This window comes from Penicillium cinerascens, assembly GCF_028974065.1.
Source record: "Penicillium cinerascens strain IBT 15544 chromosome Unknown contig_24_segment0_segment0, whole genome shotgun sequence".
NCBI lineage: Eukaryota > Fungi > Ascomycota > Eurotiomycetes > Eurotiales > Aspergillaceae > Penicillium > Penicillium cinerascens.
The window spans coordinates 1,299,569-1,321,416 of record NW_026695290.1 but is presented as its reverse complement, the minus strand read 5'-3'; the positions used below and the strand labels follow the sequence as shown (position 1 = coordinate 1,321,416).

Here is a 21,848-nt window from a genome sequence, read left to right as displayed (position 1 = left end):
AAACACCTTTAACGTCCAGTGAAGATGGGAAAAGGTCAAGCTATGGCATTCCGACACCAGCATCCACGATTCTACCAACCTCGGCTTCTCTGGACTTCTATCGATCACCACGGGTGTGTTTTCAAGATCCTACCGCCATTCGATTGTCACTCATTCCTTGTTTTAGCAACCATCGCCCGAAGATCGTGTCTTTTCTTATAACTTTGGAAAGCCAGAAAGTGAAGTACCAGTCTCGCATAATAAGCATGAGAGGCTTTCACGGCTCTTACATGAATCACTGCCCTCACGAAAAGATACCGAGAGGATATGTCAAGCTGGGGGTAATCCCTTCATTCTCGCCCATGAAATCTTAACTATGCCATACGACATCCTTTCCAAAACAGCATTGAAAACGAGTGAAACTCTGTTAAATGTCCCCAACGCAAATACACACCCTGTTCTGATAGCAAGGTATATGCTCCAGCTTGCCACCGTCTTGCAGCATCTACACCCCGATCTCCACGAAGGAATACAGAGTCTTTCAGAGACGCCAAGGACCACCATGGAACGATTAGCGAATCTTGCTATCGATCTCGTGATAACAAAAGATGAGTTTCTTGGGAGCATTGAGGGTTTAGAATGCATCATGATTGAGAGCATGTATCAGGCGAATATCGGGAGTTTGCGACGAAGCTGGGTATCAAATCGAAGAGCCATGGGAATTGCTCAGCTGATGCGTCTCGACCGATCGGATCATCGGACTCAGTTCGAAGTGCTCGACCCGAACACAAGATGCCACCCACAGATCATGTGGTTTCGAATCGTGTTTCTGGACCGCCAACTGTCTTTACTATTGGGTCTTTCTCAAGGATCGCTGGACCGTACCATGGCATCCGACGTGATGCTTCAAAGAGAAACCCCCATTGGCCGTCTTGAACGAATCCACTGTGTTCTTTCATCGAAGATTCTGGAGCGCAATGCTTCAAGCTCTCATTCAACGCCCCATGACTACTCCATGATGAAAACCCTCGACCTGGAGCTGCAGAAAGCGGCAAGGGGACTCCCTAGCAAATGGTGGTTGATACCAACCTTGAACGCCAGCTTAACCGACTCGCAGGCCATTTTCTGGGACACACGGCGATTGTTTGCTCAGGTACTTCATTACAACCTCGTCAACCATCTCCATCTACCTTATATGCTTCGCTCGTCTTCAGCGGGGCGGAAATACGAATTCTCACGAATCACATGTGTCAATGCCTCACGGGAAGTTCTCTCACGCTTCATCACGCTCCGCCGCTTTAATCGAATTGCCTACAGCTGTCGCACAATCGATTTCCTTGCCCTGATGGCCGCTATGACCTTGCTGTTAGCTCACCTCGATAGCCACTCAGAGGCAGAGAATCTACTTGCCCATCAATACTTGAGCGACCGTGCCATGATTGAACAGGCACAAGAGAATATGCAAGAAGTCAACAGCTTGAATTCAGATGCAATGAGTGCAAAGAGCGCCGAATTGCTACGCCGGTTATTGGCCATTGAATCCGGGCCGTTGGATGGTTCCGGGAGAATCAGCGTGCAGGGATTTGCCACTGAAACAGTGCCGGACCAAAATGACGATGTTGTCGTTACCGTGAACATTCCCTATTTTGGCATTGTTAAGATTGCCGGCGGGGGCATGCGCAAGGAGGCCCCAAGAAATCAATATCCTCAACAACGGACAGACTCGATATTTAATCACCTACCTCGATTTCAAACCATGAATATGCCTTGTAAAACAAGGCCTGGAAACGTCCATACTGCAGATCCCTTGCGTCATGGCGGAATCGCTAAGACTCACGAAATGCCAAATGTTGAAGCCATGAAACCGCGTGTGGATGCTCGTTTTGATCGCCTCGAGATGTCTTCCATGTCACCAAATCCTTTGACTGCCACTGGAACAGATGGGTCTGCTTCGAATAGCGTACCTCAAATCAATAATCTCTTTTCGGATCCTTTCTTTCAGAATCCTGGGTTGACCGCCGGGGGACAGGACTGGGCATTCCAGGGCGTTGACATGGCTTTCTTTGACAACCTCATGAACAACGGGGGGACCGGGGATACTGAATGATCTATGTAGGCCCGGGGTATAAAAATACAATTTCAATTGTGTAATTTCTACCCCGTACTGGATCCAGCTATCATTGAAATGTTCTAGACATCTGGATATACAAATTGATGTAGTACGTACCTTCTATTAAAACCAAGTAAAACCACATTCTACATTCGATCTAAGTCAACATACAAGTTATTCAACCAACCATCCTCGGAAATGATCAAAAACCGTGTCGATATGCTCGCCCAGAGGGTGTACAAACCTGGGTGTTGGCAAGTCAAGGTCTTTTCCTTGAGTACTCTGAGATTCCGGGCACGCTTGATAGCTTCGTGGATAGTGCTTTTCGCCTCAGCTCGGTTGTCTGGACGGAATCTCCGAATGAATAGAACCCGCGGGGGCTCTATAATTTCATTGCCGCTCCTAACGATACATCGTGTTTGACGTGCGGTATGAGTGTTGTATAGGCCCTCAATAATAACTGCATCTTCGGCTCCAAAGTAGTTCAGAGTGACCGAGCGCATCTGTAGTGGCAGCACCAGTCATCGCAAGCCTCGGCAGGCGCTCCGAGAGCATTTGGGTCATCGCGTTGAAGCTATATGTTAGTTAGTCTATATCGCGTTATTCAAGCAGCTTCCAGCCTACATGTGCCAGTATGATTGTCCATATTTCTTTGGGGAGGGGGGGTGGTCGAGACTCAATAGGGGGCTGTACCTCTAGGAACGCCAGGCCTTGAGGCGACAGCAATATCACACAGCACGACGTGGTACAAGCCCCGCAAATCCACCATATTCCAAGGTTGCTGGGACTTACTCGTGAGGTCTATCTAGGCTCAGATTATAAGGCTGCCTGCATGAGGGGTACCGGTGACGCTAGGTGGGCTATAGAACTGGCCCCCAATAATGCGCCACACCAGGCCCCTGCGTACGGGACACTGCTCGCCACTTTGTGCTCATGGGGTAGATTCGAGCACGTCTTTGAAGTGATCATTTCGTAAAGTACCGAAAATCAATTTGAGGCAAAATGAAAAAAAAAGGTAATGCGAGCGACGCGATTCGAACGCGCGCAACTTTCGTTAGAGGGACTTGAACTATTTAGGTTGTTAGGATGATGAATTCTGGATGTGTCGGTAAGTGGGTACATACTCCTCCGCCTTAACCACTCGGCCACACTCGCTGCAGTACTTTTAATACCCACTTTTTAGATAAGTCAGGATATCGACAAAGAACAGATTTGGGACAAAAAAAGGGAATGCGAGCGACGCGATTCGAACGCGCGCAACTTTCGTTAGAGGGACTTGAACTGTTTAGATTGTTAGTGGGGTGAACTCCGGATATCTCGGTGAGTGGATACATACTCCTCCGCCTTAACCACTCGGCCACACTCGCTTGAGTAATATATTTGGTGACCGTTTACAAACTAGAGGCAGAGATATCACCCTCCATCTGGTGAAATTAGAACCACTTACTAGCAACCTGATAACATCGGTCATTTCGGTCTCAATTTCACAAGTTTCCATATCAAGCTAGCGAAGGCTGGATACTTAACAGACAGCCCTAAATAGGTATTGGGGGGTAGGGGTAAGCAAGACCAGCTTACCCCTCGGGCTCTAGCATAGGTACTCTCCAACTACGCGCTTATCATGTCCACCGAGTCAGGTGGACCTAGGTAGAACCTCGTGATGAATCGCTGATAAGTTATACGATTACAGTGAGCGCCTTAGGGAGCTTCAGCCAGACTAGCAGTTACTCACTAAGCCTGACTCTGGGCATCTTTATGATGCGGCCCAACTGATATATAAAGCCCCGCTCGGCAAAAAAAAAATACTGTAGATAGAGTAACCCAAGTATGTGCATCACCACCCTTCCTGTTCCCTTTCTATATTGAATCCATTGCAAAGTAATATAATCTCATTTTGGCTATTGAATCTCTCGGAGAAAACTAGACAAGTGGTCCTCAAATAAAAATAGGTTTAGCGCCGCAAACATTTCTCCCGGCGGGGAGCGGACATGATTGGCGCTAGGAAAAGTTTCTGATCCACAGCGACTGCGGGGCGGAGATGATCTTGCAGGCACCACGAGAATCGATTTCTCTGAGGGGTACTGGGGGTCTACTATCCCTTGCAGGCATTGGAATCAGGGAGATAAGATGATGCGATCTATCTCCTGCACGCGGCAGGTTCACCGTAGTCCATGCTATCCATGTTGTCCCCCAGCTTACCGCCTCTTTCTCCCCTCTTTTTTAAGTGATGAGGAACTGCAGCTTCCCGGGCAGATCGGACCTCGCAGGCTGAATAAAAAGTGAAACGTAAATTGCGGCCGGAATTGGGAGCCCCGAATTGCCACCGCGGGAGAAAAAGCACGACGGGGTCTTCGGACCCGACCAATCAGGCCCGCGGCTACTCACCAACAATATGATTCATCGCTAGGTGTGTCATGATCGGGCGATGAATCACCATGTTAATATGCAGTACTGCACGGGCTACCCACTGCCCTGGGCCAGGCGCCGGGCTGACATCCAAAGGGCATTTCCTCACATGCCGTGCAAACGGTGGCACAAGTATGGACCCGCAGGATTGCCGGACTAAGCATGCGCTTGTCCACTCGGGGCTACTAGTGTCGAAATTTCCATTTCTCCTCTTTTCTATGGATTGTTACGTAGTCTCAAGGGAGTCATGGGTTCTACCGAGGCAGGGAGTCATCTAGGGACCGCTCCAGGGCAGAGATTGTCCCAGGGGTATTCCAACCAGCCCATGAGTACGTTGAGTCACCTATGCGAAGACGTCTAGCTCTCCGGAAAAGAGAAGAACAAGTAAACAGGAGGCGACGATTGGCGCGAAGATGCGGTGAACTGGCGCCAACGAATAATGTGAGGCGACGGGTGGCCAATCAGCCCGCGTCCCCACTTACCTTTGGGAAAAATCGAGTGACGCTCTACTTTTATCGGCTTATCCCTTCTCTTCTTCCATCAACTCTCTCTGTGCCAACGCCAGTCTTTATTCTATTCCCCCCCCAGAACTGTCAACCTACAAATATCGTCGAGAATTCCTGCCTAATGGCTGCCGTTGAGCTGTAAATCCCCCACTGGGGAGCCTGTCTGCCGGCTCCCCAGTCCAGCAGCTCCGACTTCAATTCCACTTGACGATATTATCCTCTTTCGACGCCCGCTCCGAAGCGTCGGAATTGCCCCCTAGTACAGTCACTGAAAGAGCACTTTTACGTCCCTGTCGGACTCGAGGTGCTTCGCCCGGTTACGAAAAAAATCTCCCGGACTCTCTCCCTCCCCCGATCACCTCCCCTCCCCGCCATCCTCCCTCACGACTATCAGTCGAGATCTCCTCATATTTGACATATACGACAACTCCTTGAAATCTCGAAAATACCACCGAGAGAGATTTCCTCCACCAAGCGACCTGATCAACCTCAATCGGCCTTCCTGGAAACACCAGAATAAGGTTTTTCATGACCGAAAAAGCATAACAACGCAAAAGTTTCGATTTTTCCACAATGTCTCAATCAAATTCATATTCCTCCAAGCGGGCTCCCAAGGGGTCTGCCAAAAGCAGCCATCGCGCAGCCACCCCGGAAAACCTCCGGCGACACCTCATGTCTCCAAAGGGTCAGCAAAAGAAGGCCCGACCTGCTGTCGAGCGAAAGCGTCGGGCTTCCTCCTCGTCTGTCTCTAGTGTCTCTAGTGTCTCCTCTCTAGAAGACTTGAGTGACGATGCCGATGAATCGGAAGATGATGCGGACGACGAAGAAGACAGGCCATTGGCCAAGGCCCCGTCTTACAATCGTCGTCAGAACAAGGGCCGTAAGATGGGGCGCCAACCTCCCATGAAGAAAAAGAGAAGGGCTTCCGATGACGAAGACTGGGATGGTGGCTTCAGCAGCAATGGCAGCGGTTCCGAGGACAGCTCGGATGACGTCTATGCTGCTGTTGACTACATCACCGATGCAGACGATGAAGAGCAGGACGTGGAAAAGTTAGAAGAGATGATGATCTTGGAATCCGAGAATCACCACCGCGTCTTGCCCTCATCTGAAGTGAATGACCAGTGGAACGGCCCCAACGGCTTTGGTGACTCAATGTTCCTCCCTGCTGCATCTTTCTTCGACGAAGAGCACCTCTATAGCGCCATGGATGCCTTTGGTGAAACCGACATGGCCTCGGAGGCCGTGGAAACCCCAGTTGCTCGCCGGGTCCACTTTGAAGAGCGATCGGATTCTTCTTCCGACAGTGAATCTCACACGGATGACGAGATATCTGGCGATTTCCTGCAACAGGATTCCCTAGACCCCCAGCTGCGTCGGATGATTGAAAACGATAACCATGATCACCACCGCAGCCATCGCCGACAGTCTGAAGAAATTTTCGCCGATATTGACTATGGTCACGGAAACATTTACCATGTTGAATCCGACGGGACCTCCGAAGGTAGCTTGAGCGGATATGAGAGTATGCTGGATTCTTGGATATGCTGCTTTACTTCTTTGCTAACCCAATTCCAGCTGACGATGGTGATACCACGGATGAAGATCTTCCCCCGCCTGCTACCATTACCCACCCCCGCTCTCTTCTTCGCCGTGACTCTACCGACTCTCTGGCCGCTGTCGGTGATGACAAGTCTGACACCATTCCACGTCGACGGGGCCCGATCATGGGCACATTCAAGGCCGATCCTCATAAGCCTGTAGCTCTGGTAGACTGCACGGGCAAGCATCTTGTCATCATTCCTGCATATGCATCCTCGCGCCACGACTGGCTGGACTCTGCCGCCAACAGCATGCCAGGGACTGCCAACAACAGTCCTCGCCAAACTACCCTGCATTTGGTCGATGAGAGCGACACCGATGCTCTCGCATCCCCCAATCAGACTGTCTTCAGTCCCATGCTGGCCTCCAGCGCCAACCTGATGATGACTGCCCTCGGCAACGATTTGACACCGGGTGGCCAGGTCATGGGTCCTCCCGAGGCTTTTTACCCCTCGCAGGACTTCACCATCGATAGCTCCTATGAAGACGACGATGATGATGACCCTGAGTCTGCTCTCAATGTCGACGACTTCATCGACTTTGGCAATGGATCCTCAGATGAGGAGGAAGACATGGGCAAGCCCTTCGACGACGAGGCTCTCATCTCCCCTATGGCCAGTAACTTGAACTCCATGCATCCACCCATGGGCACCCCGACCCCGACCCGAAACAATTCGGAGTCGCAGCAGGCCAGCAATAACGCCGAAAGTTTCCTGAATCACCTGGATAAGGGCATCGTCACTGCATTCCGCCGTAACCACAACCGCTACCAGGCACTCTTGCGCCTCCCTCAACATCGCGAATTCATGCCCGCCAACTCCCCCTCGCGACCAGCCAGCGTGTTCCGTCACGCCAAACACACTGACCAGCGCACCCCCACACGAAAGCGCAAGGCCAGCGGTTACGCGGGTGGCGAGGCAGTGCGACGCAAGCTGATGGATGCCCAGCGTCGTACCCAGCTTCCCTTCTAAGCAAATTCGCATACCTCCCGCTCTGACGAGCCCCGCTGATGACCAGCGTCACCAGCCCGTTACGATTCTATGAAGTTTGGATTTACAAAGATCGCATGATACACACGGACGCAGTTCACTTTTGATTGAGTCGCTGGCAGACTTTGGCCCGAGAAGAGTACGGGCTCTCCTTGCTATATCTGTTGATGTAGATTGGGGATCTCCTTGCCTCCTTTCGATGTTTTTTTTCTATTTCTGAAAAGTCACCTGGCGGATCTTTTATTCTCTCTTACATTGTACGATGTTTTTCAATTTTAGTCAATTTCAAAAAATTATCAAAGTATTCAATATCTCTCTGGTAACTTGTAAACTCCCTAGGCTTCCTTTACGTTCTCCTTCGAGCGTCTTTTGAATACCCCACTACGTCTTCCAAGCACCATTTTTTCAAAGTATATCTATGTACTCCCGATGCCATGATAACCCGTTATAAATCTACAAGGCACAAAAATGAAGTGTGAACACGATGTCTATTGCTTTCAATTAAGCAGGAATAAAGTACAGTTCAAGTGACATGAGAACCAGTCCATTCAGGCGCAATATTATTCAGCACTCGAATACACCCAGCTCGAGCCTCTGGGCCATGGAGGAAACAAAAGGAAACCAGAAACAAGTAAGGAAATTCCGCTGGACAAGGTAACAAATTAGGGAATCGAGAACAGAAAAAGCATCTTCAGTCTGCATTAGGCCTGTCTAGATGACGAGACCAATGAGCGTTGCGATGAAGCCCAGCATCACGCCCCATGACATCGACACTGTCGATGCTGAGTTGAATACTGGCGAGGCGCTTGCTTTGGCGGGCGTTGCGCCGGATGTGTAGGGGATGCTTGAGGTTGCTAGTCTCGAGGAGGACCCCTTCGGAACGGGAATCCGGCCAGAGGGTCGAACACCACTTGGGCTGACGGGAACTAGGCCGACTGTTGGGGTGGAGCCTGAGGAGCCGGTGAGTGTGGACGTCACGAAGCTGACCTGCGGCACCGTGACGGTGTACGTTGAGTAGGTGATTGTGGTGCAGGGGACCGAGGATGCAGAGGTTACGCCCGCTGGAGCCACAGTGCTGCCGGTTGGAGCGGAGACGAAGACGGTCGGGGCCAGCGTGATAGTCGACGGGACGCCAGTCACGATGCCGGGGTTTTGGGGAACCCAAGCGGCACAAATGCCGGTGAAGTACGACATGGCGACCTGGATCTCAGATTTGGATGAACCCCATGCGTCGATGCAAGATATGACCTTGTCTGTGAACTCCTTGTTGGGGCAGTAGCACTTGGCATCGCTGTTGTCTTTGCAATTTGGCACGAGGCTCAGCCAGGTGTTGATACACTGTGGGACGGTGCTGGGACAAGAAGAGAATGGAGCTGGACTTGAGGTCGGCGAGGTGCCGGTACCACCAAGGACAGTGATAGTCTCGGTAACAGACGTTGCACCTGCTGAACATTTGGTGCAAACGGTGGAGGTAGAGGTCAGAACGACAGTGGAGACAGTGCTGGTAGGAACAAGGATAGTAGATCCACCAGTAGTGACAGTGTTGGTTACAGGACAGGTAGTGACGGTGGTGTAAGTCACAATAGTAGTTGTGGAATCCTCTGGAACGACAGTAGACTCGGGGCTGGTGCCAGAAGGAACCGAAACGGTAGGTGCAGGACTGGTCTCCGCAGGGCTGGTCTCCGCAACACTTGTCTCGGTGACGCCAGGAACAGAAGTAGTAGCACCAGCTGAGCACTTAGTGCAGATGGTCGAAGTCGAAGTAACAACGATGGTTGACAGGGTGGTAGATGTCGTGACATAGTATGAGGATCCCGTGCTAATAGTAGCAGTGACCGGGCAGACAGTTGTGGTGGTGTAGGTGACTTCAGTGACTGTTGAGTCCGATGGAACTGACGAACCACCACCAGTTGGAACCGAAGGACTCGCGGTAACCGGAGAGGAGCCAGTGGGGCCAACAGAGGTCAATTTCACTGTAGTAGTCTCTACAGCCGGAGATGTCTCTACAGCCGGAGATGTTTCCACAGCCGGAGATGTCTCTACAGCCGGAGATGTCTCACCGGCTGGCGTAGTCTCTGTAACAGGACACACGGTAGTTCTAATAGCAATGGTGGAGGTGACCACTGAAGTGGAATCGGCCGGGCAGTTGGTCACAGTTGAGGCACAGCTCGTGATGGTGATTTCGCTGGTCGTATAAATGGTGGATGTAGTCCACTGCGGAACACTAGCGGACGATGTGATGGAACCAGTGACTGGAGAAGAACCAGAGGGGCCAGCGGTAGTCGACTCGGCAGAGGTCGATTCAGCAGTAGTTGATTCAGCAGTAGTTGATTTAGCGGGAGTTGACTCAGGAGAGACCGACTGGACAGGAGTAGTTTGGATAATCGAAGTAGTCGTGCCAGAAGGGGAGGTTTCACCAGCGGAAGTCTCAGTCACAGGACAAACGGTAGTCCGGACAGGAATGGTAGAAGTGATCACCGTAGTTGAATCCGCCGGACAGTTCGTGACAGTGGGAGCGCAGCTAGTAATGGTCACTTCACTGGTCGTGTATATTGTGGAGGTAATCCACCGAGAAACACTAGTAGAAGAGGTAATGGAGCCAGTAACAGGCGACGAGCCCGAGGGCGCAGCAGGAGAAGTCGCAGGCAAACTTCCACTAGGACTGGCTGGAACCGACGGTGCCGATGTCGACTGCGATGAAGTAGTCTCGGTGACGGGGCAAACAGTAGTCCTGATGGCGATAGTAGAAGTGATAACTCGGGTGGAATCCGCTGGACAGTTAGTGACAGTTGGCGCACAGCTCGTAATAGTGATCTCGCTGGTCGAGTACACGGTCGAAGTAGTCCATTGCGAAACGCTAGCAGATGTGATTGATTCAGTCACCGGTGATGAGCCAGATGGGCTCGCAGGCGAGCTAACTGGGGACGAAACGGAAGGACCAGCAGGAGAAGAAACCGAAGAACCAGGAGAAGACGATTTAGGTAAGCTGCTGCTAGGGCTGATTGTGGTTGATGGCACCGGACTCGAATCAGTCTGACCAGCAGAAGTTGTCTCAGTCGCAGTCACAGGGCACACAGTTGTGTACAGGGGAATCGTGGAAGTAACAACGCGAGTCGAGTCCGCAGGACAATTAGTGACAGTAAGCGCACAACTAGTAATAGTGACCTCGCTAGTTGTAAAAACAGTCGAGGTTGTCCATTGCGAAGCGCTGGCCGAGGATGTAATAGAGCCAGTGACTGGCGAGGACCCAGACGGGCCTACAGACGTGACGGTACCGGAAGAACCAGATGGGCTAATGGGTGAGCTTGCGGGAGAACTTGCGGGCAAGCTGCTACTGAGACTAGCCGATGATGTCTGTGGGGTAGCGGACTCGGTAGAAGATGTATGGCTATCCGAACCAGTCTCGGTCACAGGGCACACAGTCGTGTAGAGAGGGATTGTGGAGGTTACGACCTTGGTCGAGTCCGCCGGGCAATTAGTAACACTTGCGGCACAACTTGTGATAGTGACTTCGCTGGTCGTGTACACAGTCGAAGTGGTCCATCCTGAACTGCTGATACCGGCAGAAGGAGTGGTAGATCCAGTGATGGGAAATGAGCCAGAGGTTACCGGCGAGCTAACAGGAGTCGAGAGCGAGCCAGCGGGGGAAGAGGCTGAGGGACCAGCCGACGGACTTGTGCTTGTGGGAGATGATACAGGAGAGACACCGCTCGGGCCAGGGGCAGGAGTCGACTCGCCGGCCGGAGTAGTCTCGCTTTCGGTCACAGGGCATACCGTGGTTGAGACGGCGATAGTAGAAGTAACCACCCTGGTCGAGTCGGCCGGGCAGTCTGTGACAGTCGGAGCGCAACTGGTAATGGTAATCTCACTGGTGGTGTAGACCGTAGAGGTAGTCCATCTCGCCGAAACACTGGCAGGAGATGTAGTGATAGTGGCCGGCGATGAGGCAGAGACCCCTGGAATCACGGGCAAGGAAGAGCTCGAGCTTCCGGACGGGGCGGAGCTCGGAGAAACGGGGACCACCACTGGGATAGAAATGCTCGAGGATGTAGATGCCGATGAGTCAGAGGATTCGGAAACCACCGCTGCGGAAGAGCTCGAGGTCGTCGAGGATCTCGAGCCCGGAGATACGGGGATCACCACTGGGATAGAGGCGCTCGAGGATGTAGATGCCGGCGAGTCAGAGGATTCGGAAACCACTGCTGTGGAAGAGCTCGAGGCTCCAGACGGGGCGGAGCTCGGAGAAACGGGGACCACTACTGGGGTAGAAATGCTCGAGGATGTAGATGCCGGCGAGTCAGAGGGTTCGGAAACCACCGCTGCGGAAGAGCTCGAGGTCGTCGAGGATCCCGAGTCCGGAGATACGGGGATCACAACGAGGGGAGAGCTCGAGGTACCCGAGGGTACGGAGTCAGATGGGGTGGCGGAAATATAGGGAATGGACGAGCTTTCCAAATTACGAGGAAGAAGGCCACGGTTCGACAAAACAGTGCTCTGAGCGGATACGGTACTTGAAGTACCGGAGGTGCAGTCAAAGCCGATGCTGTAGATTCCAAAGTCGCAGCTGTCTTCCTTGCTGTCATCAGGCAGAACGAATTGAACAGACTCAGCACCGCCGCATTGGTCATTGGTGATGGTAGAACCAGCAGTTGAGACGGAGGCAGTCTTGTGGCATTTTTGACCATCGGGCATGTTGTAGATAATTAGCAAATCGGTGTCCTTGGAGGTTGAGACCTTGAGGTTGGCGATAGAGAAATCGGACTCATCACTGCCGACGGAGAACGAAGGCGAAGACGAGCTATCACCGGAGCTAGCACCCTTGATTGCAGTACCAGTGATGCACTTGTCCTAAGCAGAAGGTCAGTATATGGATGCACAAACAACGCGTCAAAAAGAACCATGTATAGAATCAGCAAGGGAATGTTAACAACTTACACTCCTGCTACCGAAGCTGTTGCTGCACGTAAATCCAATAAAGTCCATGCCACCGTACTGGTCAAAAGAACCGGTAGCCAGACCAGACCAGGTAAAGCCCTTCTTCTGGTATTCATTGCACTTGTTGACCGAAGTGTTCGGGACGGAATAAGACTCGTTGGAGTCCCATGACTAAAAGAAAACATAGAGTGTTAGCACCCGATGTTGATATCAACCACATTATGACGCGAAAACATACCGAAGCATGGCCCACGGCCAGCAGAGCAGCGAACGCGATGGAGATAACGCCTTTCATCATGAATGATGTCAACGAGCGACACAAGTAGAATGAAGATCAAAATCACGAGATATTTTCCAATTGTTGGAGACCAGCAACAACAACGAGGCCCCGGAGGCCAGTAACAAAATCAGCAGAGGGGAATTAGGACGAGGAGTTCCTGGAACGAGTGTAGAAAAGAAAAGAAGTGGATATGAGAAGAAAAAAGAGGGTCGAGGGTGCAGAAGAAAGGAAACCAAAACAAAGGGCAAAATCTAGAAACTGAAGCCCAGGGGCCTTGGGAGCAGGCTTCTTAAACGGAAACGTCCGGACGAACCTGAACAAAGGGTTCTTCCTGAATGCGACCTAAGACGCTGCCTGCTCCAATTGACCATATCTGCTCTGTGAATAGTAATTGGTAAGACATTCTGGGGACAAAGGCGTCCAGTCACCAATGAGCATCGGCCAGGCACCGATCTTGAAACGAAGACCGTCCAGAAAATGGCGAAGAGCACCCCATTCGGAGGTAACCTAGCAGGTACCATGCTGGATCAGAAGCAGGGATCGATTCCAGCGGTTAAAGACCTCCACTCCTGAAGAAAGCCGGGGATCCGCTGCGGCGACTACACAAGGTCCAATCATAGCTGTGGGGTACAAAAATAGCCCCTGCACCGTGTGTTCATCAGGGAAGCGCCAGATCGGCACGGATGCATGGGATGAGGTCGATCTCCTAAGCCGAAGATTTTGAGGAAGTAAAGTATACGTCTCGCAATCACTCATCGTTGCATGACTTGGATCGAGATGCGATCATGGCTTGCTTCGTGCGATGCATTGTCCGACTGTGAGAACGTCCCAGGTGGCTTTTTCGCAACATCATCCCATTAACGAGGGATGTTGAACTGAAAGGACGGAGTTAACTCTACATCCGACATACCAGAATATGGTGTTGGGGCATCAATTTTCCAGGTCGGACCTACATTGCCGCAGGTGCAGGTGAAGAAACTCTGCCACCGGCGTCGCGCCCTGAGTCTGAGCTGTCGGTGACCGGTTACTGACTGGTCAGGTTAACGGATCCCCACTATTACAGGGCGCGACCGTTGTCCCGTGCTTTTTACGGTTATGCCCAAGCTGAATTGTGCTCCGCGATCCAACTCCGCCAATGGACTTAGCGCCGGGTCACATTTCAACGGCCCAACCAGCATCCACCACGCCTCGATGTCAAATACCGCCAAAAGCAATCGGTCAGCGGCTCTGTATGTGATGCAAAAAGGCAGCATGTGTGCTATTTTTCCGAACCTGAGGCTGGACGCCAGGTGCCATCTTTATTCCGACAGAGGGAGTAACTTCATGATCCGAGAACCCTTGGTGGCGTCGGTACCTGAACGGCGTCTGGTCTTGATTATGCCGAGCCGTATTGACAGGCAGCCCAGAGACCTTGAACAACGCCATCAAGCCCCTCGGCTGATGACTCTGTTTCATGCTGGCGGCCAGTGTCCTTTTTCCTGTGAATGGCCAAGTTCCTGGGTAGCCGCTCGGAGTTCTCTTCATTGTCGCACGATCGCTTTGTTTGTAGGCTCGGCGCTAAAATTATCCACGAATGAACCTGTCACAGCCAAACTAGGTCGCGGTCTTTTTCCTTGTCATGTCACTTAGGGTGGGATTATATCCTGGTAAACCGTGGGTTTTGTATGAGGAACCTCTTTTTGTATAATGTTACAGAGAAGTGCAAAACCAGCTTCACCAGCTCGCGCTCTTCTCTTCCTTCTGCGCCCCACTACCAAGACGCTAGCTTAAGAAATGGGTAGATCTAAATGGGCCTGTGTACATTACGTTATGAGCATTCTGCTCTCCATACTGACGAATGTCTCAATAGAAATGCGATTCACTGGACGAATTGTGCTTTCACCATTCAAAGCTCTATTTTGGGTTTACCGACCCTCTACAAAACCACTTGAATAGGGAAGACTTCCAGAGTGAATATGACAGTACTGTTTCAAATCTCGTTGTACATATTCAGGATCACTTAATTACAGCCAGCATGAAAGATACTTCCGATCCCTGAGAAGGGCACGCGATGTTGGGAATGTTTAATCGAAATGGCCACATTGATTTAGTCAAGTGGGCTCGTCAACTTGGCCACCAGATTACATAGTCCCGGTAATTCCGCCGCCAACTGAGATAAACTGTGCAAAGATCCACCGGCTCCTTTTCTGGTACTAACAGAAGCGTTAGAACCAGCCAGACCCTCAAGCAAGCTTTGTTTGTATCATAGTTTGTGCTGTTTGTGTTGATGACCAAGGACCAATGGTTCGCTACGCTCCGCAATTATTAATCCACCCAAAGTTTTGTTTGCATCGTAGTTTGTGCTGTTTGCGTTGAGACCAACCAATCAACGTCCCGGGGTCCGGGCGGGATTGCTGCATAGTCCGTGGTTTGTGTTGATAACCAAGGCCTAACAACTGCTGATGAAAAACACGAGAATTAACTAACTATCCAGCTTACCAAGCCTTCGGTCTTCTCGGGTGCCGAACTGAATAATTCATGTCTTGATGTCCCCGCCATTGGAGTATACCGACACTTTTAAGCAGACCAACCCTCGATCCGTGTAGTCTCTGTATCGAACTCTCTTTCTCATCGGCTCACCATGTCTCTCAAAACCCTCACTCTCTGGACCCTCCGGGGCCACGCCGGCACGCCCAATCCCTGGAAGGTCCTCATGATCCTGGAAGAGCTCAAGGTTCCCTACGAGCCCAAGTTGGTCGATCTCGGCGACCTAAAGAAGGAGCCCTACGAGTCTATCAATCCCAACGGTCGTGTTCCCGCCCTCGAGGATCCGAACACCGGCATCACCATCTGGGAATCCGGCGCCATCCTCGAGTACCTAGTGGACACATACGACAAGCAACACACCATCAGCTTCACCGCCGGCTCGAAGGAGTACTACGAAAGCAAGCAGTGGCTACACTACCAGGTGTCCGGTCAGGGGCCGTACTTCGGCCAGGCCACCTGGTTTACGGTCTACCACCCGGAGAAGGTGCCCAGTGCGGTCGAGCGCTATGTTAACGAGATCCGTCGTGTTTTGGGCGTGCTCAACCGATCGCTCCAGAATAAGGAGTACCTCGTTGGTGGCAAGTACAGCTATGTCGATGCTGCTTTTGTGCCGTGGTTTGAGGTGGCTGCGCTCTTCTGGTCGAACGAAATGGATCTCGAGAAGAGCTTCCCGCATGTTAATTCCTGGTTGAACCGTATCAAGGCTCGCCCGGCTATTGCCAAAACCATTGATGATAAGGCGAAGGCTGCGGCTGCGGAAGGGAAATAAGGCAATGTGATGGCAGAACTCGTAGATATAAGGCGAAGTTTTTTAAATTGAGTCCAAATGCATATATCTTCTATATTTAGATCTACCCATCTCTTAAGCTAGCGTCGTCGCAGTGGGGCGAAGAAAGAATGGAAGAGTGCAAGTTGGTGAAGCTGGTTTTGCACTTCTCTGTACATTGGTCTGGATCCTGCAGCACGATCCTCAACGGGAGATGAGAGCGACTGCCTTCTTGGCAAAATGCTTTCAGGATGCTGCTGACAACTGACTTTTCATGTCCTTTTCAATTGAACTTTTAGCCCCTCACAGGTTACTCATGGGTCTTTTTCACCATCTACAATCCGCCCTCGACACTTATTTTGATAACCTCCTCGTCCTGCTTCACTCCTGCTTTATGTGAAAGTCTCTCGATCTCTTTGCACATCATTCTTGCAACATCAAACTCACTCCCAATGATCGCCGGATGGCCTTCACGCCACCGTGCTACTGTGCCTATGGTCCCAAGCATCTGTTCTGCAGCCTGGAGATCCATGGCTAGATATTGAGGGTTACGTTGACTCGCGAAGAACTCGTCACCTTCGGCGCATGGTATGCCCTTATTCCAATCTTTACGATAGAAAGTATTCCGATCGAATCCAGGGACAAGCACGGCAAGAGACCCAGGGAGAGGAAGATCGGTGTACGAACCTTTGGCAAGGAGATTGCCCTGTTACATATAGGGCTTGAGGTGCTTATTTCCAATCTCCAACATGGCGGCCTGAACAGCAGTGTGATTGGGCATGGTTGGATGGGGGTACCCTGCACTAGCAGCCCAAAGAGCAACAGTTCCTCCAGGCTTGAGCACATCAGCCGCGCGACGCTAGAATCGTGTCATGTCAAACCAGAGTGCAGCAGTCGCGGCAATGATAAGATCAATACTAGAGTCCAGAATTGGCGGCAAGCTTTCGGAACCGAGGTCTGCAGCGGTAGATATTTCGAAACGTATAGGCTGGAAATTAGACGAAACGTCACCAAGAGAGAGGGCGTTACTGATCATACCCTCGGATGGGTCAAGGCCAATGGCGTTGATAAAATACGGTGCGAGATCACGGACGGGCATTGCCCGGCCCACGGCCGACATCAAGAATCGTGTCCATTTTGCCGCCCGTAGACATGTGGTGGTTAAGGATGCTTTTATAGAGGTTCGCGTGATAGTTAGGGCGACGCTGAGCATACCGACCACTTCGAACACGTACGACATGTCCGTGTTGCCTAAAGGGTGCGACGCGTATAGCGGCTATTAGCAGGAGATTTGCCTGTTGCAACTTACGCCTCTTCACTCCCCTCGTCTCCTGCGTCGTATTCCTTATCTCTTGTCGCCTATTCTAATATGTCTTCATGGCACCTGTGGCTGCTTTATGATTCAAGTGGATGGCACGTCATTACGTTTCATTCTCAGAACGCTAGGGTAACTTACCCTTTCGAGTTCACGGGCCCACTGTACAATGCTGAGACTAGATCTGGTATTTCGCCTGCTGTCTCACGCCTCGTCAGAAAACTAAAATGCTGGATAGGGGGGGATGTATCGCTGGTTTTCCTTGTTTTCAGACGCCACCAATGAATGGGCCAATAGCAGCCTATCCTAAAAATATGAGTAGTGGAGCTATGATCTTGATCGAGAAGTAGGTAGTATCTAAATAAGATTGGTGCCGCAAAATGCGCAAGGATGTCACGTAGCCTAAACCATCTTAGCTTTGGTCTGGAAGCACATCAATGTCCACTCGTGTGAGCGCAGTCTCCGCGGAGATCACTTTCTGGCTCAAGGCGGAAGATACACTCAGCCATCTTCGTGCCTCCCTCTGTCCAGCTGGTTGGAGAACTAAAATTCGCAATCAGAGGCGGCTTGAGGTTCGCTGTGCTTCGGAAGCGGGACGGGAACTATATGGAAAACGTGGACCAGTGATGTCATAAGGGCTCGCTGCCGCTAAAGCGGGACAGGGGTATACAGGGACGGGAGCATTGGAGACGTAGACGGGTGATATCTTAAGGATGCGCTAATAGTAGCGGCTAGTGGGGTAGTAGTGGAAGTTGCCACCGCAAATTAGGCAGCCTTATAATAGTCGACCCCTATGATAGTGTGCAATCGCTCGAAAGACGTCCACGTAAAGATATGTCATTATTTATATGAGCCGCTATGACTGACATTAATTGCATTCAAGCAGCGTGTCTGGCCATAAGTCCGTCAGAATAACGATTTGGGTTTCCTTCTGTTTATCCACATCTTCCTCTTTAGAGTTTATTCATTAGTACACTAATGCTTTGCTACCCCAAAACTTAGAATCTCTATTCCTTGCGCTGTAAGTGCACTATTTGAAGCGAAGGGTTCGTGGAACGGTTCAATGCTCCACTGTCTTCTCACCTACTGAGTCTTACATTCTGGCAAGTAACAATGACGGACACTCATCTTGTACCGACGTTGATTCCCGACTAGCCATGCCATCGCTGTACAAACACAAAGAAATTCCCCGCTCCGCACCCCGAGGACTAGCGCCGTAACCACCACGTAATCCTGCACCTCCACCGCGAGGACCACCATGAGGACTACGGTGGCCATGATGAACTCATCCTCCACGAGTGGACACGGCAAGAAGAATTCATTACAAGCTGATGCGGTATAATAATAACCGGTATTGCAGGACTCCCGTCGCCAAGTTCCTTCGGCATATTAATTACCTAAGACACATGCAATGTAACGCCGTACGAGATGACTTAGGAAGGTATTCTTGCGTCTTAAATAATTCACCCTCATAAATGTATTTCGCTCTTCCATTATTGGGTTGAGATCTACAAAGGTGCGCAGCCCAAACGGCGAGACGGCGTAATTTTGATGGAACTTTTCCGGCCAATGGTTTCCGGTGCAGTCCAAGAGGAAAGACTGTAACGCCAGTGGTATATAACTGGTGTACTGCTCCATTAATCCATACTATCCGAGGATTAGTGTTTATCTAGGTTAGATCATTTCCCCCTTGCGATCGTCTACAATTTATCCTCCCTCGGCGTGAATGATTATGTTTCTGTCCAAGGTTCTCACTATTGCTTTCACTGCTTTGGTGTCGGCTCAAAGGGATGAACCACTGGCAAGTCACCAGTTCTGTCTCCCTTATGTATTAAGACACATCGACTAATTGTATGGGGCAACAGGGTGTCATCTACGGAGACTTTGGCCTGAAAGGCCCCAACATGACAATTGTGTCGACGAAGTGTGCCATCGTTGAGGGTTTTCTGTAAGTGCGAGTACGCTGCCGTGCTGTTGTTAGTACTGAGTGGCGACGTATTGCAGGGCGCACCATATTCGTTCCATCAAGATAGCTACTAGTTACACGTGCGGATTCTTTTCGTAAGTCTCGGTGGTTGTCCATGTGGCGCTCGCAATTTTCTGACACACGTGTCACAGCGACTCGAGATGTCGCTCGTCCCTTTATGAGATTGAAGGAACGGATATCTATATTCTCCCCTCACCAAAAGCGAACTCTATCAAATGCTACTTGTAACGATGAGATGGGCTATCGAATAGTTGATAGCTCTGTGTATGCTAGTTAAGTGCATTTAAAACACTGAAGCCCTAACTACTGGCCATCAACTAGCGGTAATATCGCTTTTTTCCATAACTCCTGTAAGTTCACTCGTCCTCGACCTTGGTAACGGCGACCTGCTCTTCCTCCGGTACAAGACTGTGGCAATTGTCGGTACATACACAGGCGTACAACGTCATCCTCGGTTTCGACGTACAGTTCTATCGCTTTTGCTACAAGGTCTCTCACGCGTATAGCCCAGAGCAGGTCGCCCAGCGGCCGCACCGAGACTACGGTGCCACTGAGGTCGTACAGAATCAACGGCTTAGCCGACCCCTCCCGTTCAGGAGCTGCAGGATCAGAAGCAGTCGCCCAATCTCGTCTATTATCCCAGTCTTAAACCTACGATACTGCTTGTTGACGACAACGTAGCCAATTTCCGTATCCTGCAGATGTACTGCACCAAACGAGGATATCCGTACTACTGCGCCACTGACGGCAAGCAAGGCGTGGGAATTCTTTTCGCAGCAGCATTCCTTGGCCGCCACAGGTGCAGGACATGGGATCCAGAGCCCCACGGGTACTTCGGTAAAAGCCGGTGAACGTCCACACAGCGGTCTTTGTAAACGGGTTGTGCCTACGTTCTGGGCATATAGGGTGGTTGCTCACCAGCACTGTGAAAGGTCAAGAGCTTCAGTCAGCTTATCCTTCCTTTTGAAACAACGAGGAAAGTTCACACTAGCGTGGGGGTGGGTAATCAGGTGCGAGTGTCGGGATTAAGCGCGAAGTCACAACCAGGGTGCCAGTCCCCGTCACTTAGGGTGACCTATCCATAACTCTCGCCCCGCTCCGCTCCCCAGGCGACTCCGGAAGTTATCACGAATAGCCCTTTGCCTTCACTTACACCATCGCCTTCGCCTTCACCTTCACCTCTACCAAGTTCATACTATATTTCAGCAGATACCCGGATTTAGATAGAGCTGCCAAAGGGCCTCGCTTGTTTCCCGGTGGGTCGACCCACTACGCTTGGCACACCCTCTGGGTGCGAGACTGAGTTTCTATTTCTGTCCACGCTAGGAAACTTTCGACTTAGTGAACATAGCCTTGCTACCATCGTAGCATTTTCACTTTCCTTGTCTTGGTGGTACTCTTGGTTACTTTGCACACCGATGCTTCTTTCTGTCAAAATATTATGCTGGACTTATTGTCGGGCTTTCGTCAGATCCAGACCTAAACTTGGATGGACAACAAGCCCCGGCGATACGGCTGTGTACTTTTTGGTGGCATGATTAGGCGAGGTCTCAATCAGCAAGTGAATTGCAATAGAGATTGTTGGATTTCATGACACAATTCCCTAGACAATGTAGGGGGCGGAGGGCGGCGGGCGGTGGGTCCGGCCTTGGCAATCCTGATCTGGGCGCTTGAGGAAGACCCGGCGACCCTGTGTCTTAAATTTCTCGGAGCCGAGAGTAACTTCGTATCCGCTTTAGGCATGGGGGCCGAATCAAGACATGAAATTTCGTGCTTCCCACATAACTAGCTATCATCTATCACTTTTGTCATATGACCACCACTGGTCATCCTTTTCCGCGTCACACAATGGACTAAAATCTGTTACAATTCAGAGGAAGATTCGTCGGTTGGTTATTATTTCTGAGAAAATACGAGAAGCTATATATACAGCGTACAATTTCCAATGTTGCGGCTTTGTGCCTAATCTTCAAATCAGAACGATATCATCTCATAGGTTAATCTAGCCAAGCCACCTGATACATGCTTCATCCCCAATTTTAAGCATGCAACAGATCATGCAGTCAATTTCTAGATTGACTGCTCTGATAGCTGTTTTCAGGAAACCACCACTCTTAATCTTCTTCCGGAGAAAATAATGGAAACCCTCTCCGTTGAACCGTAGAACTTGCGGTTTAATCTTATGAGCAAGCATGTCATGTGGCCCTGTGGTTTTGTGCTGGATTTTCTGGGCGTTTCCGGATTATCATATGACTGTAGCTTCATATTCATTGGCAATTTGCTAAAAAAACCCCCGAGAAACATGTCTCAGCATTTTCTCGGGTTCACATCAAAGCAAGACATTTCCCATAGCCTGCTTGTTCTTTCTATATTAAGAAAAGTTAACAATATTTTTGGAAATAAAAATTATTACGCAATCTCTAGCATCAGTTGTGTAGTACCTAATT

At 50.7% G+C, this 21,848-nt stretch overlaps 6 protein-coding genes across 6 annotated transcripts; 3 read left to right on the top strand and 3 right to left on the bottom strand.

The window, feature by feature from the left end:
• Positions 1–355: 355 nt before the first annotated feature.
• N7498_003592 (fungal specific transcription factor domain-containing protein) lies at positions 356–2,086 on the top strand (the record flags this gene model as incomplete). The annotated part of the gene is made up of 1 exon (XM_058450654.1): positions 356–2,086. The coding sequence occupies one exon, from the start codon at positions 356–358 to the stop codon at positions 2,084–2,086; it is 1,731 nt and encodes a 576-aa protein (XP_058310116.1).
• A 3,488-nt stretch (positions 2,087–5,574) lies between these two features.
• On the top strand, positions 5,575–7,574 carry N7498_003591 (uncharacterized protein; the record flags this gene model as incomplete). Its single annotated transcript, XM_058450653.1, has 2 exons — positions 5,575–6,526; positions 6,580–7,574. 2 exons carry the CDS (start codon positions 5,575–5,577, stop codon positions 7,572–7,574), a joined length of 1,947 nt encoding a protein of 648 aa, XP_058310115.1.
• A 729-nt stretch (positions 7,575–8,303) lies between these two features.
• On the bottom strand, positions 8,304–12,822 carry N7498_003590 (extracellular serine-threonine rich protein; the record flags this gene model as incomplete). The annotated part of the gene is made up of 3 exons (XM_058450652.1): positions 8,304–12,440; positions 12,528–12,698; positions 12,766–12,822. The coding sequence occupies 3 exons, from the start codon at positions 12,820–12,822 to the stop codon at positions 8,304–8,306; spliced, it is 4,365 nt and encodes a 1,454-aa protein (XP_058310114.1).
• A 2,605-nt stretch (positions 12,823–15,427) lies between these two features.
• N7498_003589 (glutathione S-transferase family protein) lies at positions 15,428–16,102 on the top strand (the record flags this gene model as incomplete). The annotated part of the gene is made up of 1 exon (XM_058450651.1): positions 15,428–16,102. One exon carries the CDS (start codon positions 15,428–15,430, stop codon positions 16,100–16,102), a length of 675 nt encoding a protein of 224 aa, XP_058310113.1.
• Positions 16,103–16,958: 856 nt separating this feature from the next.
• N7498_003588 (S-adenosyl-L-methionine-dependent methyltransferase) lies at positions 16,959–17,339 on the bottom strand (the record flags this gene model as incomplete). The annotated part of the gene is made up of 1 exon (XM_058450650.1): positions 16,959–17,339. One exon carries the CDS (start codon positions 17,337–17,339, stop codon positions 16,959–16,961), a length of 381 nt encoding a protein of 126 aa, XP_058310112.1.
• A 2,418-nt stretch (positions 17,340–19,757) lies between these two features.
• Positions 19,758–20,595, bottom strand: N7498_003587 (uncharacterized protein; the record flags this gene model as incomplete). The annotated part of the gene is made up of 5 exons (XM_058450649.1): positions 19,758–19,809; positions 19,868–20,000; positions 20,057–20,233; positions 20,320–20,324; positions 20,555–20,595. 5 exons carry the CDS (start codon positions 20,593–20,595, stop codon positions 19,758–19,760), a joined length of 408 nt encoding a protein of 135 aa, XP_058310111.1.
• Between the last annotated feature and the right edge of the window lie 1,253 nt (positions 20,596–21,848).